At 35.7% G+C, this 24,323-nt stretch overlaps 2 protein-coding genes across 3 annotated transcripts; one reads left to right on the top strand and one right to left on the bottom strand.

Moving 5' to 3' along the window:
- The first annotated feature begins 179 nt into the window (after window positions 1–179).
- LOC127806029 (dolichyl-diphosphooligosaccharide--protein glycosyltransferase subunit STT3A) lies at window positions 180–13,975 on the top strand. Its single transcript, XM_052342979.1, has 23 exons — window positions 180–448; window positions 624–686; window positions 3,114–3,169; window positions 3,280–3,351; window positions 3,546–3,651; window positions 3,758–3,808; window positions 4,362–4,457; window positions 4,822–4,881; window positions 4,963–5,076; window positions 6,162–6,248; window positions 7,294–7,397; window positions 7,496–7,591; window positions 7,673–7,793; window positions 7,925–8,005; window positions 8,083–8,214; window positions 8,330–8,608; window positions 9,109–9,252; window positions 10,360–10,546; window positions 10,619–10,716; window positions 11,697–11,776; window positions 11,856–11,943; window positions 13,406–13,495; window positions 13,593–13,975. Exons 1-23 carry the CDS (start codon window positions 332–334, stop codon window positions 13,641–13,643), a joined length of 2,373 nt encoding a protein of 790 aa, XP_052198939.1. The 5' UTR covers window positions 180–331; the 3' UTR covers window positions 13,644–13,975.
- A 61-nt stretch (window positions 13,976–14,036) lies between these two features.
- On the bottom strand, window positions 14,037–22,967 carry LOC127806028 (protein unc-13 homolog). 2 transcript variants are annotated; one of them, XM_052342978.1, is made up of 5 exons: window positions 22,124–22,967; window positions 17,343–18,204; window positions 16,345–16,805; window positions 15,354–15,543; window positions 14,037–15,261 (listed from the first exon to the last, which is right to left on the bottom strand). In XM_052342978.1, the coding sequence occupies exons 1-5, from the start codon at window positions 22,541–22,543 to the stop codon at window positions 14,324–14,326; spliced, it is 2,871 nt and encodes a 956-aa protein (XP_052198938.1). In that variant the 5' UTR covers window positions 22,544–22,967; the 3' UTR covers window positions 14,037–14,323. The 2 variants fall into 2 exon arrangements, with proteins under 2 accessions (XP_052198938.1, XP_052198937.1); XM_052342977.1 differs by having other exon boundaries at window positions 16,345–16,800; window positions 17,338–18,204; window positions 22,124–22,965.
- Between the last annotated feature and the right edge of the window lie 1,356 nt (window positions 22,968–24,323).

Genomic DNA, 24,323 nt, shown 5'->3' with positions numbered 1-24,323 from the left:
TCTGATTAGATTATTTCTTACAAATCACCGGATTTTTTTATGAGCTGTGTCGGCCAATGAGCTCAGGCCACCTGGCAGCCCAGGGTAGCGGGCCAATTCAAGCTTGGCTTGGAACGATACGGCAAATTTATTTGGAGTCGAATTACAATTTAATCGAAATCCAACCGTAGGGCTAATCTCGTAGTTTCACCTTCAAAGCTCCTTCACCAGACTTGCAAAGTCTTCTCCTTTTCAGCGCAAAGACCTTCACAGAGCTCCCCTCTCTCTCCTCTCTCTCTCTCTCGAAGAACGTTCTTTATCTCTCCATTTTCGCAGCTTAAGGCGGCCGTCCATGGCGGCCTCGGAGGACGCCAAAGGATCGACTCTCCGATACGCGTTCGGAAGCGTTCTCTCCTGCTTCATCCTCCTTCTGATAGGAGTTCTCGCATTCTCGATCCGTCTCTTCTCTGTAAGGATTCGCGATCTTCGACGTGCCTTTCTTTTGTATATCTAGATACGAGTTTCCGTGTGTCTGCATACATTTCGGATCTGACCGGGAAATGATAGTTGTTTTAGATGCTTACCGGCTTGGCCGTTGCTGAATGCTGGTTTCTGCCCTAATTTTGTATGAATTACGTGTGCAGGTTATCAAGTACGAGAGCGTTATTCACGAGTTCGATCCTTATTTCAATTACAGAGTCACTCAGGTTGGACTTCTGTAAATAGCGTGGACTGTTCTTTTCCATTGTGAGGAATAGAAAACGTTAAAGGCTAAATTATCCATTTTTATTGTGCTTGTGAGTTGTTAATCTCCAGAAAAGACTCCAATTTTGGAATAATTGATAAGATTTTAGGAACAACTAGAATTTGCTGAAAGGAGAAGTCCTAAATGTCGGGGTTTACTGTCCAGGAGTGGGCGGATGAGGCACAGTGACTCGAAGTTATTCAAGTTGGCTGTGAAAGTGGGAATTTGTTAGCCTTGTACTTAAGTAGGAAGAAAAAGTGATGAATCAAACTTAAGCTCAAGAGCTCACTAGCACATTTTTCATTACAATTTGATAAAAACCAGACAAACTTTATGAATGAGGTAAAATGATTTTGAAGTTAAAACAATGGCAGAAAAATGATAAGTGATGCAGTGGTTTTGGGCGGCAAATTTGTTATTACAACTTGGCAGAAACCAGAAGAACTTTATGAAACATGTACAAAGGATTTGTGAATGATGCAGATGGGGGAAATGATAACAAACTTAGTTTAAAAAGATTACCTATACACAAAAAAGTCAAAACCTCAAATTTCTAGCCTATGTAATCCCTTGAAATTTCTCATTTGTTTATGATATATTTTGTCTGCCAACTAGACAGGCAAGTGTATAAGAAGCCTTGTCTAAGGATTTTTAGCTTTATTGAAAGTTGGTATAGGAAAGTAAATCAAAATTATGCTCTACATCTTTATGAACCTTAGATATTGTTTTCTGCATGCCTGTCGGTGTATTAGTGAAGAAAGGCTTCCGTATTTTAGGTTAGGCCAAAAGGGATACATTTCAGTTTTAGCAGTTAGGGTGTTGCATTTGCAGAGAAAAGACTTCGGCTTCCCCTGAAGAGAAGATATATATATATATATATATAGGGCACACATATAAATGGGACTAGAATCCATTGCTCAATGGTGGAAAATAAAATGAGATTGATTTGCTTGACTTTAAGATTTGAAAGAGAGACATAAGCACAAGATATGATAATTATAGATGGGACTAAATAAATTGAGCTTGATTGGCTAGCCTTTTAGATTTCAAACAGATTGTTCACTGATCATAATTTGTAGTTTGATGACAATAACTTGATTTTTTGCAAAGAGGGTAGAAGAACTTTTCATTGCAGGATTTAGACAAATCCACGTATAGAATCTCATCTGCTATCACTTCTCCATTCAATAATACCAAATTCAACTGTTCAGTACACCTACACCCTTTGGGCTATGCATGCATAAAGAAATTTCTTCAGAGTATGGACTTATGGAACTGTCAGATTAAGTCTGATTGGAATAGAATGGACAAAATGAAATATTGAGGGTGCAAGGTTTGAGGTAAAGATCAGTAATGGGGAAAGAAGTTAGGCATCCCTCCACTCAAAAAATTTCTGAATGCTTGAATTTTTTACCTCCAATTTAATTTACTGCCTAAACAAGCAAGGAAATCCTGCATACAGAGCTAGCTCAGGAGGTTAGGGGTAGTCAATTACTTATGACAATTTACCTTTTAGGTCACTGGTCTGTGAAAAGCAAGGACATTGTTTATAAACATATGTGAGGAGGTCTTTTGAGATGCTATTTTGATACAAATCAAACCATTAATACCAAACTGCTGTATTTGCAAAACTATATAGAAACATATTATCTGAAAGAAAAATTAAATACTTGGAATATCAAAATCTTTTTTTTTTTCAGATTGTAAGAAATTTCCCTAACTCATGGTTTTTCCCAACTTGTAAGCCTCCCATGGGATTTATGAACTTCCTGAGAGGGATGAGCAGCACACTAATACTATCAATCAAATCTATCTTATAAAAAGAGGGAGAGGATACAGTTCACTTTGAAGCCCTTTAACACAAATTATGCAGCTAATATTTGGTCCATTCTATGGATGCCTAGTGCAAGCCACTACTGAAAAGAGGAGAATTAGAAGGTTACAATCCTAAAGTCGAAAAGGAGGAGAAAGCTGAGCATTACATGACTAAACTCAATGTATCTGGTTAAGAACCAAAACATGAAAAGTTGGTCAGATTTCTAGAAACACTATGCTCTAGCGTGATGATCTGAATACCTCTTTGAATGGTTTGGTAATATTTTCACCAAGAAAGTCCATATCTGTAGATGAGGAAGTAAAAGAGCCTTGGGGTTACTTCTCTCCCTTTTTTTTCCTTCTAATTTTAGGTCAACTTTAGTCATGTTTGAGGAGGTATGTGCATTGACTATTGTACTTATCAAAAAACAGATGCCATTTATTGTTATGGAGGTGGATTTTCTACTCTGTGGCTCATGAAGGCAGCTAATATTGTATTGTAATTCTTGAAGACATGCAAGTTTATATTAGTTATAAGCGCATTGAAGATAACAAGAATGTTTTCTTATTTCAGTATCTCACGAAGAATGGAATTTATGACTTTTGGAATTGGTTTGATGATCGAACCTGGTAATTGTTACCCAAGTGCTCAATTAGTTGATTTGGCATAACTCTTGTTTGTTTATCAGAATGTGTTATTACTTAATGGATTGTGACACTGTTTATTGAGATGCTCACAGGTATCCCCTTGGGCGTGTGATTGGTGGAACTGTGTACCCTGGATTGACATTGACAGCCGGCACCATGTGGTGGTATGTATCTGAAATTGATACTAGAGTTTAAGGATGCTAGATTTCATTCTATTCTTTGTTAGGAGATCAATGGTACCTTACTTTTGTTGATGAATGGTATCTTACTCTTGTTTTTTCTTTACTTCAAAACAATTAAAAGCATGAATGTGAGTTGTTCTCTGCCCATTGATTATTTTGAGACTTACTGATGGCAGGATACTTAATTCTCTTAACATTCCTCTATCTGTGGAAACTGTTTGTGTATTTACGGCTCCAGTTTTTAGTGCTATTGCTGCATGGGCGACTTACCTTCTCACTAAGGTTCAATTTCTGCTTAGATTCATTTGTGTTCTGGAACTATATTTATAAAATAATATAATTTTTCATTATCTGAAATTTGTCAATCTTGTCCACTTGCTCCACATAGGAAGTTAAGGGTACTGGCGCTGGACTAACTGCAGCAGCTCTCTTAGCCATGGTAAACATCTACTTCCATTTTTATCAACTTTTGAAGCTTCATTTTCTGTTTCTGACATGTAACAAGCACATTTATTACATAAAATTGCACATCCATGTTTAGTTGTTTCTGTCCCTAAATTGATGTAAAACAATTAGTCTTTACCCTGCTGAGGCTACCATATGTATTTTAAGTTCCTTAGGTTTGGAAAACTATTCATCAGAATCCAATTATTAATTATTAGGTGTTGTCAAGGATAATTCTTTTTAGTTTATCATGAGCACAAACATGCCATTAGAAAATTGTTTGTCATTAAAGAGTAAATATCTTTTTCACTCAGAACAATGTAGGATTTGGACAGAGCTTTGATGTTCTGGTGGGAGTCTTAATTTTTGGGCGGAATCTGGTTCTTCTTATGGAAAACCTGAGACAAACTTCTTAGTGAAAGATTGTTCTATGCTTACTCAGATACTAAAAAATGCAGAAAGTATGCTTCTATATATGATTTGAAATTCTCTAGGTCTACTTCAGTAGAAATTATAACTCATATCCTTTGTTTTCCTATATTCTTCAGGTTCCATCCTATATATCTCGATCCGTGGCAGGCAGTTATGACAATGAAGCAGTAGCTATATTTGCTTTAATCTTCACTTTCTATCTATATATAAAGGTCAGAGTGTAGTGTCTTCTTTTTGCTGCTACCATTTTTTTACTCAATGAATTTTTCTTATATTGTGAGAGGGAGCTTTGTAGTCATGGTAAAGTTGCTTCCTTGTAATTGAAGTCATGGGTTCAAGTTTGGAAACAGCCTTTTTGCAAAGCAAGGGCAAGGTTGTGTAAAAAAGCGACCTTCTCCTGACTTTTGCATGGTGGGGAGCCTCATGCATTGGGGACATCTGAACTTTTCATTATAATACATTTTACTGGATGGTCCTTTGAGCATCAGTTTTCTATCCTTGTTTTTTTGGTGGAATCTTGAATCATTGTCACATTTACTGAACAATTTTCTGACATTTAATGCTCCTAAAATGCAGACATTGAACACAGGATCACTCTTTTATGCTACTTTAAATGCCATATCGTATTTTTACATGGTAGGCTCTCTTTCCTAAATTTTCAGTGTGTTCATACATTTAATCAACTTTTATTTATCAGCTTATCATTTTCTCTTTCAGGTTTGCTCTTGGGGAGGGTATACCTTTATTATTAACCTCATTCCAATGCACGTCCTTCTATGCATTGTCACTGGCCGCTACTCTTCTAGGCTGTACATTGCTTATGCCCCACTTGTAAGTATCTGGGGACTCAAGAATATTGGATGACAGTTGAAAGTAATTGATGCATGTGTGTAGCATGAAGACGGTAGAATACTTGTTACTTCCTAAAATCTTGGGGGGGGGAAGACATAGGAATGGTACACATTTAGCAAACTCAACTTGATTGATGTGATTGCATGCAAGTTGAATGAATTTTAGGAAAAAGGGGAAGGGTCTAGATGATGGATATGGACGCATGCAATAATTATGTGAAAGCATAAAGAGAAACTTGGTTTTTCTTCTTATACTTGTACTACTGACTAAAAACAAAAAACATTGCTATCAAGCTAAAGCACACCAACACTAACTTAGGACAAGGTGTAGTTGATGACAACGATGATGATGATCAGGCTAAAGTAAGCAAAGCTCAATGTCTGTGCATGCTAGGCTGTCTCATTATACAATTTCAACTTTCATGTGTCTATATCCATCATTAATTGATGTTAATTTTTCCTTTTCTTTTAAACATTTCAGTAGTAGTTAGGTTAGAGTTAGACCAATAGATACTTGTTAGGGCAGCAGTAATATTCATGGCTATGATTAATTGGGTTAAGATAATTAAGAAAAGTGTCACAGATTACAATTTAACAGAAATTATGGCCATTGATAAAGTCATACGGATAAAAAAAACATCATTGCAACTGACCCCCAGTAGTTGGGAAAGGCTTACTGGGGTTGATTTGAGTACTAATGGCGTTGGTTGTGGGTTCAATTTTCATGTTTTGGTTTAAATGGCTTATATCCTTCCTTTCCCTAGTTCCATCATGTTACTTTGAGAACTAAACAAATTTCTCTGAAAAATGGCAAAAGATTGCCGTGACCTAAGCAAATCATCATATAATGGATTCTAGGTGATATTAATCCAATTTGTTCAAACATTAGTTGGTCCTTGGAAATATTAAACTTACATTGCTACTCTCAAAACCTCTTGCACTGGTTTTCATTGATTAGTTATCAGGAAAAGTAATGAGGATATATGCATTTATTATATAATACTGCTTCATATATTTTGATAGATTTTATCTGTTCTCAATAATGTTGTAGTTTTTGCAATGCAGGTTGTCTTAGGAACATTGTTGGCTGCATTGGTGCCTGTTGTTGGTTTCAATGCAGTCATGACATCTGAACATTTTGCATCATTTTTGGTAAGTTTCACTCTAACAAATTGCACTGTGTTTGCCGTTGTTTAAATCCAATGTACTTAGGCATGGTTTAGTGCATGGCTTTATATTTTTATTTGATATGGAAATGTGCTTAGAGGAGTGTTTAAAATAGTCTTGCCATCTTTTGCTTCTGCTTGTATTTGGTGTAAATGGATGTCTGCTGGAAAAGAAAACAAACTTTTCAGGGAGTAAACTTGAAGTGCAAAATATATTACTATAAAGAACAAACAAAAATGTTACTTTTACTTGTCCAGGCATGTTGGTTTGCTGATAATGTTCTTGTTTTTTGGCCTGTCATATATGTATGCTTCTGGAAGGAGGAATACTTTTGTTTTTTTCCAAAAAAAAAAAAAAAAGGGCTTCATGTGATAGGTATTTGGCTTGCTGATACTAACATCAACTTTTGGATTTTGAAGAGACATTAAAGTAAATAGTTATATAAGAGTATTTTAAATGTTATGTTTGGCTTGTGTTGTGTAGAAAATTACATAAAGAAAGATTGTCAGCTTTCAAGGGGAAATTTGAGGTGAAAAGGAAGAAAAATCTTGTTAGAAATGTGTCTTTAGTTTAAGAAATGTGTCTTATCTACTGTTTTCTTAGTGCTTGTTTAATGTGGTCCACACGGATACAAAAGCAACATAATGAATTAATCAATTAATAAATAAAGAATTAAAGAGAAGTAAACAATGGGAATTTGTCTATTGTTATTTTATATCTTTTTGGACCATGCTATAGGTACTCTATGGGATACACCATGGGCTACACAATGCATCATAAATGACAAAAATACCCCTCGCACCTCACTGCCTTGGGTAAGGGGTATTTTAGTCATGCACCTCACTGCTTCACGTTGCCTCACCGCCTCACTTCATTATCTTGGATGAGGGATATTTTGGACATTTTAGCTACATTATGTAGCCTATGGTGTAACCCATGGAGTACCAATAGCATTTTCCTATCTTTTTTATTTAACTTTTTAGTTTCTTACCTACTATTTTGTTCTTGTTGCTAAATCTTTCTTCTACAGGTCTTTATTATTATCCATGTGGTGGCTCTTGTGTACTATATCAAAGGAATCCTCTCGCCAAAAATGTTTAAAGTAGCTGTTACACTTGTTGTATCTGCTGGCCTGTATGCTTCCTTTATCTCAAGTTTCTTCAAAATTCACTAATTGTTTGGTTTGCTATGAAAAGCTCAGAAATGTGCTCTTTTATTTTCTTCTTGTTCAGCGTGACATGTGGGGCTGTAATAGCAATACTAATAGCAGTGGTAGCTTCTAGCCCAACGAAAGGATGGAGCGGACGGAGTCTAAGTCTGCTTGATCCGTAAGTGTTTTTGTTGTTATCTCATGTAGTTGGTTAATTCAATTTTATGATATTGGTCTAACCCCAAATGAATTGTGACAGAACTTACGCAAGCAAGTATATACCAATTATTGCCAGTGTCAGTGAACATCAACCACCTACATGGCCTTCATACTTTATGGACATTAATGTCTTGGCATTCCTGGTTCCAGCTGGTGTTATTGTAAGTTTTGGATGCTGGACTCAGCTTTTTGCTTGTGGTTTTCTGGATCCTGTCCATAAGATTGTTAATTGTTGCTAAGTTTTGAATTTCTTACATGCACCCCATGGTCTTCTTCTTTTGGCTGCTGGCAGGCTTGCTTTTTGCCACTATCTGATGCCAGCTCATTTGTGGTCCTTTACTTGGCAACTTCAGTGTACTTTTCTGGAGTCATGGTAAGGGCAAACACCACCCTGTTTCTTATTTTTGCTTTACATTATTGCGCATCATTGGCTTTTTACTGAAATTACAGGTACGTCTAATGCTTGTACTTGCTCCAGCAGCATGCATAACATCTGGAATTGCTCTTTCTGAAGCTTTTGATGTTTTTACACGTTCAATCAAATTTCAATTACCTGGGTTATCAGGAAATTCCCAGACTGATGTAAGCATGTTACAATCCTTTATCATCTACTACAATTTATCTCCCATCCATCTAGTGGATAGAAGTTTGGAGTCTGGACTCAAATCATGTTTATTTCTTGTTCCTGTCTATTAAGGCAGGGGAAACCAGTTCCGCTAGTACTGAGACACAAAGTGATGAGATAAAAAAGACTGAGAAAAATGAAAATTCAGCTAAAGAAAGACCTTCAAAAAAGACTGACAAGGTTGAAGATTCATTAAGAGAACGACCTTCAAAAAAGAGCAAGAAGAAGGAAAAGGAAAATGCGGAGAAGACTTCTATCAGGCATCGGATGGAAAAACGGCTTCTTGTTTTACCTCTGGAAGCATCTGCCATTGCTATTTTCTTGCTTGTGTTGCTTGGTGCCTTTTATGTGGTATGTATACTTTTTGTTTCCTGTTGTCCTTTTATGAATAACTGTAGGAAGTATGTGAATATGGATGGCCCGCTTGCTCTTTGTTTTTGTGTGGTACTAGCTGATTCAAGAGACCAAATAATAATAATAATAATAACAATAATAAAACTGATAATAGTAACTCACTTTTACTGGTGTAAGTATAATTAAACTATGTTGTGTGTCAGAATGGAAGTTAACCAAATAGATCATTAATCCTTCCCATTTCTTTCAACATGTAGTGCCTATTGAACTATGTTCTCTAATACTTTGTGATGCTATGCCACAATCACAAAATCCTGTTGGCCTTTCAGTTTTTTTAATAAACTCATCTGTTTTGCACAGTTGGGACACCACAGGGGATTTTAGGAAATTTTTTTTTCACTTGTATTTTCTATGATTGCTTTCTTTAATCTGTCTTTCTACTTTTTGGGCATTCATAGCCTGATACATTTACATTTAATTGATATATCTTCTTGTAGGTTCATTGTGTCTGGGCTGCAGCCGAAGCTTATTCTGCGCCTTCTATTGTCCTAACCTCTCATTCTCATGATGGTCTTCATGTGTTTGACGATTTTCGAGAAGCGTATGCATGGTTGCGCCACAACACTGAGATGGATGATAAAGTAAGTCTCATTCCAGTCCATCCCATCTTCTTTGTCATATAAACTTTCTTGTTCTAGAAACTAGACTTATTTTTCTGCCTTTGTTGGATGTTCTAGACCTGTTTTTCTAATGGTTGCAATATATTACCTGCAAGTATGGTTCTCTTTCATCTTGGTTCTAGGCAATCACTTTCAAGAATTAATTTTAGTTGCTTGCCGAAAAAAATTAATAAATAAATAGAAGAAATTGATTTTAGTTGTTGCTCAACATGCATCTTCCATAATAGAAAAATAATGGAAAAATTATTTTGAAAAGAATTCGAATCAAGTAGGTAGCAGAGTATTGTAGAGGTTGAATTCAGGAAATGTATTAGAGTGATGACAGTGGTTTATGTGATCTTTCTGTTTTGTTCTCTAAAGTTGTTAGCTACTGGAAATGGTAAAGAGTTAAAAACCCTCTTCAAGAACCAAAAGCTCAATGGCATTTTGAAAAGTTCCCAACTTTTTAATGCCTAACCCACCTGCTATCCAAGGCAAATGGGTCAGCATAACTCCTTGTATACACAACCTTGTGGGAAATCCTTCTTAATGATGAGTAATGGGTCAATGAATAAAGTCATCATTTAAGGCTAGACAAGGAAGTTGTGATAACCATGTGTCTGCCCCCTCAAGAATGATACTATATACTCACTCCTACCTTCAAAAAAAAGGGAGAAGAATGATTGGAGGTAGTTGTGCTGCCCAAGTCCCTCAACATTGATTTAATTCAATGTTGATGGATCTGTCACTGAACTGGAGAAATTGTTTATCATTGCTGAACATGTCTCACTATTGCTTGGCCACAAAAAGATTGCAAAGTTTTTTTTTCCCGCTTTAACTGTGTCTTTTATTCTTTTCTCTTCTTTAATCACTGTTTCTTCTAATTTGTGCTAAGTCAATGGTAGAAATAATGGGTTAGATTTCATGCTAATCTGCTGACTTTTGTGGGTTTTACATAATACATATTTTACCATGATATTTTTATTTTTTATGATTTTGTGAACTAAACCACTAATAACTGTCTGCAACAGATGACGTGGGTAACAAAGCAATGAACATTCATTGACTCTTTCCATGAACTTCTTTCAGGTTGCATCTTGGTGGGACTATGGTTATCAAACAACTGCTATGGCTAACCGCACTGTAATTGTTGACAACAATACTTGGAATAACACTCATATTGCAACTGTTGGTACTGCCATGTCTTCTCCTGAAAAGGCAGCTTGGGAAATTTTCAATTCGTTGGATGTGAAATATGTTCTTGTTGTATTTGGAGGTTGGTTATCAAATCAAATGTTGCTAATTTTATCTTGTGGGTTAAAGAACATTCTGAAGTTTGATTTTACAGGTCTTGTTGGCTATCCAAGCGACGATATCAATAAATTCCTGTGGATGGTCCGAATAGGTGGCGGTGTATTCCCTCACATTAAGGAGCCTGATTATCTGGTAAATATATATATATTTTTCAATTAACTTAATTCAGTTGGAAATTTGTGGTCCACCATTGATGGTACTCTGGTTGTGACACAAGATATTGAGCTTTGAATTTATTTGAGATGAGTTAATGTGTAGAGTTGACTGCATGTAGTCAACTACTATGCATTATTCTTGAAATGTCATGTTATTTAGTAACTAAATATTCGTCAAGTACTATTATACCTGGATCATGATTAAGGGACAAAATCTGATAAGAGTTTGTGCAACATAGCAGGATTGAAGTAACTCTAGAACTCAATAAAAGGTATATCTTAACTATTTTTGGTTATTTATAGAAGTCTTGTCCCTGCATTCAACTTTTCTAGTGCCAGAAATCAAACTATGTATACTATAACTTTACTGTAGTTTTTTCCTGTTTCAAGAACCCACTTTCTAATTTGTCTTCTTCCCACAGGACTTTCACTTGCGGACCCTGCATTCTGTTTTTGAAGTAGTTATCATTCTTTTTTGCACAGGACCAACACATTCCAGTTAACCCGATTGTTAAAGATTTATGCTGCGTTTGTCTCCCCTTCCTGAACAAAAGTTAAAGACAAATGAATAGACTGGCATCATTATTTGAGAAATAGGGCTTCAACTGTAACTGAGATTCGAGCATTTCATCTTAAGGCTAGTGACTAATTGATAAATGTCGTAGAGTTAGATGTGATAAATAAATACAATAATATTAAATATAAAAAATGAAACACTGTCCTTTCATTCTTTTCTTTTTTTCAATTTTTCAAACAGGTCTATTATGCTCACTATTTTTTCTCTTGATTAGACTCTGTACATTTCCATATTTATATCTCATGAATTTCCTTGGTAATAATAGTACTTTATTCCCTTTCCTTTTTGCTTGTTGGAGGGAATGTGATACCTTTTTTATTTTTAGTTTGGTATATTGATAACATGAGTTTTGAACTAAATTTGTTGTTTTCTGTCTGAAGAGAGATGGTCAGTACCGGATTGATTCACAGGCCACTCCAACAATGTTAAATTGTCTCATGTACAAACTCTCATATTACAGGTAGACTTTAGCTATAAACATTGTTTGTCATATGTGGAAGTTGGCATTCTTGATTATTAATTGACTTTGTGTCCTACAGATTTGTGGAGACTGATGGTAAAGGCTTTGATAGAGTAAGGCGGACTGAGATTGGGAAGAAATTTTTCAAGCTTACCTATTTTGAAGAGGTAAGATACTGAAATCGCCAAATGGCATGAAAACATTTAGGTGAAATTCATCTTGGATATCTTCATTCTCTTTTGAGATTTTCATTTATAATCTTGGCTACAAAAATCAAAAGGGAAAGGGGCAATTTTTTTGCTTCATCTTAAATAACTACTATGATGAACTGCTTTAAGTTGTTCTCTAGATGAGGTCTAGCCGTGACCTGCTTAAGTTATTGCATAGATGTGATGTAGTCTAGGATAACCGGATGTATTGGTACTAATTCAACGAACATCTTTGTCTGTGGCTGTGCACCCCCTGGACAAGGGTTTCAACATTAGTGGCTACTTGTTTTTGCTTTTGACCTGTTTTAACCCAGTGGATAATTTTTTAATATATTTATGCCCTAGTAGTTCAGCATTTAAGCACCAAACATGTGTAAAATATGAGTGCAAAGAATATGATGTTATAATGGATGTGTGACCATACGAGAAAAGATAAAATTAAAAATAAGATTATTAATAAACACAATAGTGATTGTTATTGTGACCTGTTTTTTTTTTATTTTTTTGCTTTTGACCTTTTTTTTTTTTGATGAACCACAATAAAAGTGATTGGTGAGCTAGAATTAATTTAACCAACCCCACTTAGTGGGATTAAAGCTTGGTGTATTGCATTTGTTGTTGTATATTGATGCCATAGTACACAAGCAAGTTGTAGAGATTTTATCAATTTGTTGCTTACAGAAAAATTTGACTAATCTATTTATCATCCTGCTTGACAAGTTTATCACTTATCCTGGAAAAAGCATTGAGTTTATGATTCCCCGGAAGGACAATGTAAAATGAATGAGAAGATCCGTATTATGTGCTCACCTCAATCACAAAATTCTGATGGTATTAGATAGCTTGGCCTCATATAAAATGCATTTTATGACATTTATTTTAAGTGGTAGATATGTTCATTTTTCCTTGTTCCTGTCTGATTTAATCACAATACATCTTGCTTACTTTTAATTTCAGTCGATTCAAATGGTTAAATGACCTTTATGCTGTTGCTGTTCTCATGTTGTCCATCTCGTGATGTTTTTTGTTATGGCCACAACAGTTAACACTAACTGTTTTCCATAAGAAACCTTATAAGAGAGTTCACATATTTTAAATTTGCGTGGCAGTTGGTATGAGTTCTGCCAAAAATTAGCCAAAATTGGCCACGAATACTGTAGCCCATACTAACGGATTTTCAGTTTATGGTGATCCTTTTATCTACCTTTGCTACGTTATATGAGCCGATGTTACTTCACGTTGCAGTTGAATTAAGGCATCATTTACTCTTCTTATGGACTGTATAGGTCTAGTTGCATGTAGAAATCGGAATTGCTGGTTAACTTAAATGCAGGGCATAAATTCCTGCACTATTGCTCTCTCTCTTATGCGTCTCATTTGTGCTTCTTATGAGTAAGCCTTTTCCTTATTCTTGTTCTAGGCATTCACAAGTCACCATTGGATGGTTCGGATATACAAATTGAAACCTCCAAAGAACAGGATCAGAGGCAAGACAAAGAAATCAAAATCGGTAAAATAGACGCCATTCTGTCCTCTATGTATTGTATCATCTACATGCCCAACCAAATCCCCGCTAATTTTTTCTCCACCGCCATGTTATTTTGCAGAAGACCAGCTCAAACAGTAGCAGATCAAGAAAGAAGAACCCTTGGCATTAAGCATTAAAATCGTAGGCCCTTTCTTAGGTCCGTTAATGTGATACATGATTCTATGCGCGATCCGCCTTGGGATGGACTGAGTGAGAGGGCATAGTTAACAATTTTCCTTCATAGAAATGAGAATGACAAAATTAAAGGTTTTGTAGTCTTTTGATCTGTACTTCCATCTCTAGTTTCGATTTCTTTTTCAATTTATGAGTACAGCTAGGATGATGGGCTTCTTGACCAGTAGTCATCTTTTAACAGCCAGTCTTTGTTCTGCGACGGTCAAATGTTTTAACATTTTTGGCTTTGGTAAAATGAATGGGTTATGAACTTATATTTCTCTTCAAGATGAAGTTGGCAAGCAAGACTCTAAAGTCACCCTGGTTTGGCTCATCTGTATCAGCAAGGTATCAAAGCAAAGGCTTTTAATTTGCAATATAAATACAAGCTCTTTCAACTATTAGACATCATCAATCAGCGAAATACAAAGTTGCACAAAGCACACCTGACACAATATTCAAACTCATCTTTCTCTATCCTGCAATTTGTCAACAAGCCTGAGATATAAAAGTGGGAAAAAAAAAAAAAGCACTTACACTTGCGCTGAGGGCTATAACTAACTAAGCTCAATGGTCGGAACTAAGGCTCCTAAATGTGGTATCTGTTATTTATCCCCAAGGGCTTGTAGTAAGTAGTTACAGCTTCTTCGGCAAGTCGTATGTTTTCTTAAGGAACTTGGTAGCAATCTCATCGTTCCTATGACACAAAACTCGCAAAATCGTGTTTGGTTCGGTTGAACTCCACTGACCTGAAGTTGGGGGTAGCGGGAGCCTGGCTTTTGAAGAAGAACCATAGCTATCCTGAGTAACTTGTCTGAATTCCTCGATAAGGCTGTCGGTGTCGGAATGGAAGAGGCGAAGGATATCCTTCACGTTGATTGATAGCTTATTGATCAAGTCGACTGGCAATCCGTCCCCATTGGACCAGAACAAATCCATCAGAGACTTGAAATCCTCCTCCAAGATATCAGAATCTTGCCTGCTAAATGCTCGAGATGGGCCTCCAGCAAGCAAGACAAACAGGAATCCCTCGAAAGAAGCTTTCATCACGTCAGTAATAACACGCGTGCGCCCTCTGTCATGCACTGTTTCCGAAATGATCTCCAGAAATTGTTCGAGCTCCTGGAGGAAGGGTTCAATCCTAGAGGAAGAAACTTCTCCCACGTACAGACCATCCAACAGAACATGACTTAGATCATGGAAAACGACCTTATACGCAGTTGCCTCACAAAGTTGTTGGATCCCTTCCACACAAGCTGCTGCTGAAAGCTCAAACCTTTTCCCCATTCCAGTGGCAGTATCATCTACATGAATGTTGGGGTTACAATTCCTGAGGTGATTCATTATCCTCTTCCCCAAACTGTCCAACTGTGCTCGAATGTGCTGCAATGTGTTAATGCGAACGCATAACTGCACTATCCCAGTTGAATTATTTCCATCAATAATCCCAACCTGAGGTCGCCTCCTCTGAGCCATATGCGACTTTTCTTTCTTCTTAAACACACCATGTAATTTTGATCCTGTTCTACATCTTGTCATGGCAGGTATAGCGGGAATGAAAGTACTTCGGATTCCTATGGATCATGAATAAAAACTATAAAGTCACAAATGAATCTAATTACTTGAGAATAGAGTTGATGTTTGCAAGTTCTGTAATAATATTTACCACAGCCAGATTTTGCTTTCAATATGTATTGTTGGAGACATCGGTCAAGACCACCCATCAAGTCAGAGAGCAATGTTGAGTGCATTGTTATCGGCAACAAAAAGAACGCTTCCACGGTTTCATCTATTATTCGTAGAACTTCAACAGCAGAGGGAGCAAACCGCTCTTTGTTCGCCCGTGGGCTCCATACCTATTGAGGTTGTGAATTTAGGTTGTAAAGTAACATAATGAAAATCAAGTTTCAACTTCGTAAACAGATACAAGACAATGCAACAGTTATTAGATCACAGTGAACGTGCTTCCTCAACCATGGAACTTCTCAACTGATGCACTAAGAAGATGACATGCAAACGAAAATATAAATAAATACACGGACAAAAAAATGTCCTAAATTTCTCTTTAAGTTTATTAAAATGTGTGCAGATACAATGAAATATATAGCAGTCAAAACATGACAACGGATGTATTTAGTTCAATCATAGAGCTTCTCAACTGGTTCATTTAGCAAGAGTACATGCAAACACAAAAATAGGCAAAAAAATAAAAAATGGTGTCAATTTCTGACAGCTTTCCCATCAGATTGTTATCTAGAAGAGTGTAGAAATAACTCAAAAGTACTTTACCCAACTCTGGGGTTGGCACCAAAGTAAGTGCATGAAGATTATTTTCCCTAATAAAATGTCTGAATTTTGACCAACACACAAGAAAAAAAAAAAAGAAGGGATTAATTACATAGTAGTTGGGGAACAAATGATTCAAGAAAAGTTGTGGGTTGAGAAAACAGAGATCTTGACTTTTAGCATATCTGTAGTAATGGTATCTGTCTATAGAAGACGAAAAAGAAGAAGAGATGAGCATGTGCACACACGTACACACACATGCACGCACAAATTGGAAGCTGATATAGAATATTCCATTATGACAATCAATTCCCAGTCATGCAAACATGATGAATGAAACTAAGGAGAAGTGGAAACAGGTCATTGTGTACCTCTTGTTGCAGATTCCTGTCAACCCATTCCCTAAGTCTGTCCACTCTGGTCCTTGTCCACACCTTTACCAGCTTGGAAATCACAGCTTCGGCCTCATAAGGAGTCATCTCCTGTATTATTGCCTTCCCCCCATCCTCACTTTCTACCGAATCTTCAACAGCAATTTGAACAAGAACCTTTTCCAACTTATCAGCAGCTAGCAACACTTGTACAATATCAGGTGACAACTCATTGATACCTGACACAAATTGCTTCAGCTCATTCCCATAGCAAGCATGAAGAGTGGCTACAGCTGAACCTGCTGCAAGGGGGTGCCATCTCTTCAAAACGGGACTATATATCTCCTTTTCATTAAGAGCCAGTTCAGTAATGTCTTGTGCAAGAATGCAAAGGACAGGAAGAGGATTTTGCTGGTTTCTAGATGACCGCTTGCTTGATTTTATAATCTCCATTTTCTGTTGTAAGACAAGCCAACCAGAAAGAGAGTCATATTCTGAAGAAAATTTCAGGGTATAAGCTCAATAAAAACTATAAATATGTTTGTTAACAAGATATGAAAACCTGAAAAATACCGAGCAAAAAGGAAACCTGATAAATAGGTCAGTTGTGTACTTCACTGGTCTTGTGCAATGATGAAATAACATTGAAGAAAGAAATGGTAGGAGTTTAGGTTACTGGTTGCTAGAGTTTAAGATGCCAGGTTAAAAAAATATCATAAACCTTAAAACTTATCTTCTCTTCATATTTGGATAGAAGCTCAAAATATATCGATGCAAATGAGCAGAGAAAAAGGTAGAAATAAACAATACCCTGCAAGAGGTGAAATCCATCTTATGACCCCATATGCAGAATTATATCAAGCAAAAAACAGTAGAAATGTGTCTTATGATAGTGACAATGACAATAAAAGGGATGACTGTAAACAATAATTCAGGCAGAAGTGTGTTCTGTTAAGAAGGAAGCTAGGGTCATTCTCAAACCCACAAACTTGCCTGAGTAAAAGCAGAGCGTACTGATGACCTGATGTAGGTGTCAACCCTGTCTAGTGCTACGTCAACTTCTTTCCTTTTCTTGCGATACTCAAATGAGATGTCATCCACCAGTATCTTAGCTGCTAATACTGTCATAGATACCACTATTTGCATCAACTCAATATTGCCGCTGTGAAAGGTATGATGGTAAGCAAGAAGCCTCTTTTCCATCCAACCCAAAATCAGACTCAATATTGAACTTAAGATTGTCGAATAAACTGAATCCTTTGTTGTTGTTGCATCCTGTTCAACTTCCACCAATAGACTATTAGCAGCAATGAGTAAGTCATCTTCAACTTGTCCAGTTTCAACATAACGATGAAACAACACCCAAGCAAAGCAAATGTTATGCAACATCTGGTTTATTCCAAAAATTATCCAAGTCTTCTTTATGAGTTCCAAAATCTCATCAACTTCTTCCACAACGGAGGTCTCATCATTTATATCAAAGCAAGCTTCCAGAAGCATTTGGTAGAGTCTTAGATTAAATGGAACTCCATCTGCCCAGTGGCACATCTCAGAGACAGACCCGTCAAATGATCTGCAAGCAAGAGACATGACAGCACTACGGAGAACTTGCATGGATTCGCTCTGCTTTCCAGTTTTTATGGGCCTTTCCAAGGTCCCACGGATTATCTGTTGGAGCTGTTGTGGAGCAGTGTCTTTCTTGTCTAAAGGCAGGTGAGGATGCTTGAGTAGTCCTGCTTCAAGAATCTTTAGATTTCTTTTCTGCCATGCTTCATATTCTCGCTGACTAGGAAAATCTGAAGACTTGAATTGTTGCAACAGTTCTAGTGGTAGAACTATTGACTCAGTACGTCTTCCAAGCTGAAAAAAGGTTCATAACAGAAACCAACACTTGAGCATAGTGAATTCTAACATTAAGTATTATTTGGGACCAGTTTTTAAACTGCTTTTATGCTTAACAAAGTTAGAGTTTGATTGCTAGCTTTTCTTCTTAGAAGAAGCACGTTTTTTGGACCCAAAAAAATAAACTTTTTGGATCAAAAGCACAAAAGGTTAAAACATGCACTTGAGCACACAACAAAAAAAGATGTTTTCCTTTTTCAAAAATAAAGGGATAGGATATATATATATATATTTTTTTTATGTATCTCTTTTCATAAAATATAATATTTTTTGTATTATAGTGGTGATGCTATTATTTTTTAAAATCATATTACTATGAAAATAACTAATAAAACACCAGCTTTTTTATGTACTGCCATATCTTTTTTGGAGCCAATTTTTTTTTTTTAGAAAAAAAATCTTGTGCCATCTAAAGCCTAAGCAAAATGAAACTCATAACCCCAATGCTAGTTGCTAGACTAAACACAAAAATAATATTTTCAATAGCTTCTTCATGTACATAACTTCAATTCTCCACAGAAGGTATGTCCAACTTTGTTTGGAATGAATGAACTTGAAATTTAGAATTCATTTACAAATAAATTCTACATAGAATGTAGAAGTCATTTGTAAATGAATTCTTATGTTTGGAATAACACAACTTAAAATATGGAATTCAATTGAATTTCAAAAACTTATGTTTTGGAATGAATTTAGAATTCAAATTTCATTTCTCTTGCTTCCTAAAATACCCTTGATATAATAACCTTGTAAAAGTAAAGAAAAAAACAATTGTTATAAAAAACACATATATACATATTTTTATATTCTGTAATGTATATACATTAAATTTCAAAATTAATTCTGAAATTAGGAATTAACTAAAAATATTGCATTAAATAATTTAAATAAAACTAAATATAAATAAAAACAAAAAATTAGATTACAATTATACCCAAAAGGGTTTGGCTTGCAATCCCCAACAGTGATGTCAAGGTGACAAGGGCCCACAATGGCAACGGCAATGGAGATGGAGATTGGTGGCAGCAATTCTAAGCCGGGGGCGGGGGGGAGGGAGACGAAGGTATTTTTGTCTACAAACAAATATTATCCTTGAGTTGTGGAATTCATTCCATCTATTTTGGAGGAATTTTGGGTTATAAGGCAAACATAAAAAAGTTGAATTTTATGGAATTATTGAATATAGTTGAATTCCATGGAATTCAATTCAGTTTTTTTCATTCCAAACATAAAAAAGTTGGATTGGAAGTGAATTTCACAAAATTGCAAACAGAGGATAAGCAATGAAATTGCAGGGCTTTTGTTGAACATTTTGGGTTATAAGGCAAACATAAAAAGTTGAATTTTATGGAATTATTAAATATAGTTGAATTCCATGGAATTCAATTCAGTTTTTTTCATTCCAAACATAAAAAGTTGGATTGGAAATGAATTTCACAAAATTGCAAACAGAGGATAAGCAATGAAATTGCAGGGATTTTGTTGAACACAACACAGAATTTTGGAAACTCTAATTAAAAGTACAAGGGGCAGCTTTTCCAGTATAAGATCATTCTGCTTTTGCCTTATAACCCGAGGCAATGCATTCAGAAGTTGTTGTAAATAACTGAATGTTGCTTAGACCCAAAAAAAAAAAAAAATCTCATGTTAAAAAATATTAATACCAAATTAAGTACAAACAACACAAAGAAAAGAAATGGAAAAAGATGAAATATCTAAATTCAAAATTTTTCAAAGTTCAGCATTTTTTTTCCAAAGCTGCAGATCAATTTTGATTTGAGGGAAAGTGCTATAAACATCAATTTTGATTAGAACATAAAAGGCAAATGCAAGATGATCAATATAAGATGATATCTGAAATTATGAAGCCCAAGTACCTAATGAAATAAATAAAAGACCCAGAGAAGCAAGAATGTTGCAATGTCAACCTTCTTGGTGGCTGAAACTAGTTTAAGAAAATAAAAACAAAAGAAATTATGGATTCAATTTTTTCATCACTAAACTTTCTAACTCTGTTCTGAATTTGGGTAATTCTCTTCACATTTCTAGTCTTGAACATATTCCTCCTTATCAAGGCCAATCTGGAGTCTGGATAAATAAAGAGGATTCCATTGTGTAGCCAATGACTAGCATAGAAATCTTCAGATTTTTTCAACATTAATTTCACACAAATTAAATTGATTTCTCTGGAACATAACCTCTTAACCACAAATTCTATCACCTCGGTGTAGCAAAAAATAAACTAGGGTCACTACGTCAATGCCTGACAAAGTGTTAAATTTGTAAGGATTCTTACATTTTCTTAGAGGAATGTGAGTAAAGAAATTAGTCCAAAACTAGAGGTTGAGAATTAGGTCCTAACATGTTGAAAGTTTGACAAAAAAAAAATCAATGGAGATTATAGATGTGAAGATCAGAAGAATAAATAGATATTGTTTGCATTCAAAAGACAAGATGGCTTGTTGAGAAGACTAATATGTTAACTGAGTCAAAACATATAAATTTTGATATTCAAAAGGATTGCACAAGAACAGAGAAGGGAATACTATGGATAAGACTTTAGCAAATAATATAGTGGATGTGAAACAGTTGGGAAATAAGATTATGGCAATTATTTTCAGAGAAGACTTAGAAAATTTAGTACATATGAACCACAAGTTAGATTGGGATAAAAGATAAAAGACAATTTTGGGTGAATTTAGGAGTTATTGCAAGAACTACCTAAAGTAAGGATCATTATAAGAAATTAATTAGAAGGCAGTGGCAAAGAAGTGAATGAGTAGAGAGATATGCATGGAAGGTACAACTTTAGAAAAGGAAATAATAAGGGGAAAGCTATTTTGGACTTTGCCCCAACATAGGAGGGAAAAACTATTCGATGAATGCAGAAAAAAAAAATTGCTTTAGAACATTTTGGTAATTTTGAAAAATATAGCATATTCTATAGTGTATTTGTTCTAACAAAATGATGCAAGTTGTGGAAAAAAATGAAGAATTGTAAATTAGTCAGACCAAATGATATCTCGATAAAAGTATAGACATCCATGAGAGAGAAAGAAGATTATTAAGAGTGTTACTCAGATAACCAATGCAAGATAATTAAGGTGGAGAAATGCATCCAACATTTTATGCAATCACAAAATTCATTTAATTATTGTTGTTTTTGTAAAATTCATTTAAAGTCAGAAGAAAGTTATATTAGACGGTTATAAGACCATATTTGCTGTACAGTGTGAAATGTTGGGTAATTAGAAAATATAAACCAACATATGCAAAATATGATCATAATGAGATGGGAATGTTACCGCAGATATGAGGCCATACAAATAGAATCAGAAACCAGAATATTTGTAATAAGATTAGAAAGGAACCTGCTGAAATAAAATGTGTGAGACACAATTAAGATAGCTGGAACATGTAAGGAAAGCACAATGGATGCATTTGAAAGAAGAGTGGATGAAACAAGAGAAATTTATGATAGGGGAGTTGGAAAAAGACCGTAGAAAGTTTCAGGGAAAACACTTAGACATGATATAATGATGAAGAAGAAGCTTCCTAACAAATTATAGAAATTTTTTTAGTAGAATAAGAGTCTAAATACAACAAATCAACTAAGTGATTCTACAACTTTTATCTACAAACAAAAGTTTTGTTTGATTGTTAAGAACTGATGACAAGAAAAATAGGATTTTTTTTTTCTTTTTCCTGTATATTATCCCAGTAAGTCACTAAATCAGTATCAAAACGCTTCCAAATGTTAAAATTTCCCAAATATAGCCTAAAACAAACAACAGAAGGTAAAACCCATCAATCAGAATTGTCCATATTACATATACATAGACGGGCATATATGAATTCAATATGTTAAATAGATTACCTGCCCAGCAGCAATTCTCAACAACCCTCGCCGGATTCTGGAATCGGTCTGCTCGGAAACGCGCATTTGGACCCGAACCAGCTCGCCAACGGTTACTGGCCTCTTGGGCTTGCCCGAACCCGCTGGGTCGGGACCCTGACCCGCCGAGTTGTGAGCCCGCTTCTTCAACCCCAAGGCCTTCTTCACTTTGCTCGCCGCCGTGGACGTCACCGATCTCTGCAGCGACGGCGCCGACGACGACCTTTCCGGCTGCGCGGCCTTCAGCGAAGACTGCGATATGTAAGTGAGAGGCTTGCCGCCGGTGATACGGCAGGCGGCGATGAGGACTTCGTAGGCGGTTTCCCGGAGGTCGGATTCGGAGAGGTCGACGCCCAGTTGGCCGAAGGGCGAATTGGGAACATTATTTCTGCTGATTACCATGCTGGAGAAAGTTTTCTTCTCTCCCCCTCTTTATTTCTCGAATTCGTCTCCAAATTGAGAGAGAGAGATAGGGGGGGGGGGGGGGGGGGATGCAATGGTAGACTCAACTGGGTGGTGGCGCTTGGGCGGCTGCCTTTTCTGGGTGGATTATGGCGTGGAGTGATGAAAGGCCTCTTATCTGTAATTCCGTGCGGCGCTTTTTCTCTGTTGTGATTGCCTGTTGTGTGTTTGTGCTTTTGCCTCAGAGAGAGAGAGAGAGAGAGAGAGAGAGAGAGAGAAAAGCCGTTGGTGGGTTCTATTCTTGCTTGACTTTTAAGGAATTCATGATGCGCAGAGAGAGAGAGAGAGAGAGAGAGAGAGAGAGAGAGAGAGAGGTGCGAAGGTTGGTACAGAGAGAGAGAGAGAGATGAATAGGCAAAGGAGTGGGAAAGAGACACTCCGGGTGTGAACTGTATATCTTCCATTTTCTCTTGCAATGGCAACACTACCACCAAGTCTCCTTTAACTCTCACAGCACTTAAAAAAAGAAAAGTTTATCCCTAACCCAAATTTATTAAGTTTTAGTCACAACATTACCGATTCCTATAAATTAAGAGTTAGATAAATATATCTAAAACAATTCGTATCCGTAACTGACAAAGTAAAAGGCAAGGTTAAACACTAATAAATACATTTTATTTTATTTTATTAATTAATTAAATAATTTTAAAATAATGATGAATTTATTCTCTTCTAATAAAATTATTTTGATAATAAAAATTAAATACATTTGTCAATGTTTAACCATTACCTTTTATTTTATACCACAAACTTGGAATGATCGTTCTTGCGTAATTTTCGGTGCTCATACTATTGATTACGTTAAAGGAGGTAAATCACATATTAGATATTTGATTTTTATACAGAGCGAGAATCAAACTCGTAATCTATCAAATTGACACCGACATATTATTCATTCAACCGCTCAACTTATATCTTGAAAGCATTTTATATCACAAATTTAATTAATAACTATCCTAACTACTTATTATTTAGTAAAATTTCATACGAATTTTTGAAATATTTTTTCTCATGATTACCCTTTTTCATTTAAGAAATTTCTTATTCGAATGCGAATATCCATTGATTTGTATATCCTATCGATTAAATTTGTCAATAATATACACTTCATTTTATTCCAAGCTATAAACAGCCAATGGACAACTCAAAAGATGACTTGGTGTCTAATCCATTGTGTTTATATTTTATAATATTTACTTAATTTATTTTTGCATTGAGGAATTGGTCCTACCCACCCATGTGGGGCTGTTGGCAACTGGCAAACTGATTGACCCTTTCATGGTGCCCAATTATTAGCAAATTAGGCACCTTAATTGACCCACAAATATTTGGAAAATAAAGGTTTTCTACTGGCATGATTATGACTAATTATTGGATTAGTGGTCCATTTCATGTCAAATATAGGATGGATATATTCAACTTTCATCACTTAGCTAACCCATTTATTATAATTAATTCATTAATTGATTATTGGTTAAGTGGTGAATTTTCATAAATACAAACTCCTTAATTATAATCCCTTAGTGCAATATCAATCGATGCGCTTATTCAATTTCAATAGCTTTCAGTAAAGGCTTTTAAAGTGGGGTCAAATAAATAATATGATTATCAGATAATAAAATTTTATTAACATGCTTATACTCTCCATGATATGTGATGTGTTTGTCATGGGCCAGTAATATTCTCCCGTGTCAAGTTTCGACATAAATAAAAAGATATT

This window comes from Diospyros lotus, chromosome 7 (genome assembly GCF_014633365.1).
Source record: "Diospyros lotus cultivar Yz01 chromosome 7, ASM1463336v1, whole genome shotgun sequence".
NCBI lineage: Eukaryota > Viridiplantae > Streptophyta > Magnoliopsida > Ericales > Ebenaceae > Diospyros > Diospyros lotus.
This window is presented reverse-complemented; position numbering and strand designations above follow the sequence as displayed.

What these genes read in the sequence shown, in the direction of transcription:
- LOC127806029 (XM_052342979.1), top strand. Translation starts at nt 332, where the DNA reads ATGGCGGCCTCGGAGGACGCCAAAGGATCGACTCTCCGATACGCGTTC. An exon ending in TGGTTTGATGATCGAACCTG is followed by an intron (nt 3,170 to 3,279) that starts GTAATTGTTACC and finishes AGATGCTCACAG; the next exon opens with GTATCCCCTTGGGCGTGTGA. An exon ending in AGCTTACCTATTTTGAAGAG is followed by an intron (nt 11,944 to 13,405) that starts GTAAGATACTGA and finishes TTCTTGTTCTAG; the next exon opens with GCATTCACAAGTCACCATTG.
- LOC127806028 (XM_052342978.1), bottom strand. Translation starts at nt 22,543, where the DNA reads ATGGTAATCAGCAGAAATAATGTTCCCAATTCGCCCTTCGGCCAACTG. An exon ending in TGAGAATTGCTGCTGGGCAG is followed by an intron (nt 18,205 to 22,123) that starts GTAATCTATTTA and finishes ACCTTTTTTCAG; the next exon opens with CTTGGAAGACGTACTGAGTC. An exon ending in ACAGGAATCTGCAACAAGAG is followed by an intron (nt 15,544 to 16,344) that starts GTACACAATGAC and finishes CAACCTCAATAG; the next exon opens with GTATGGAGCCCACGGGCGAA.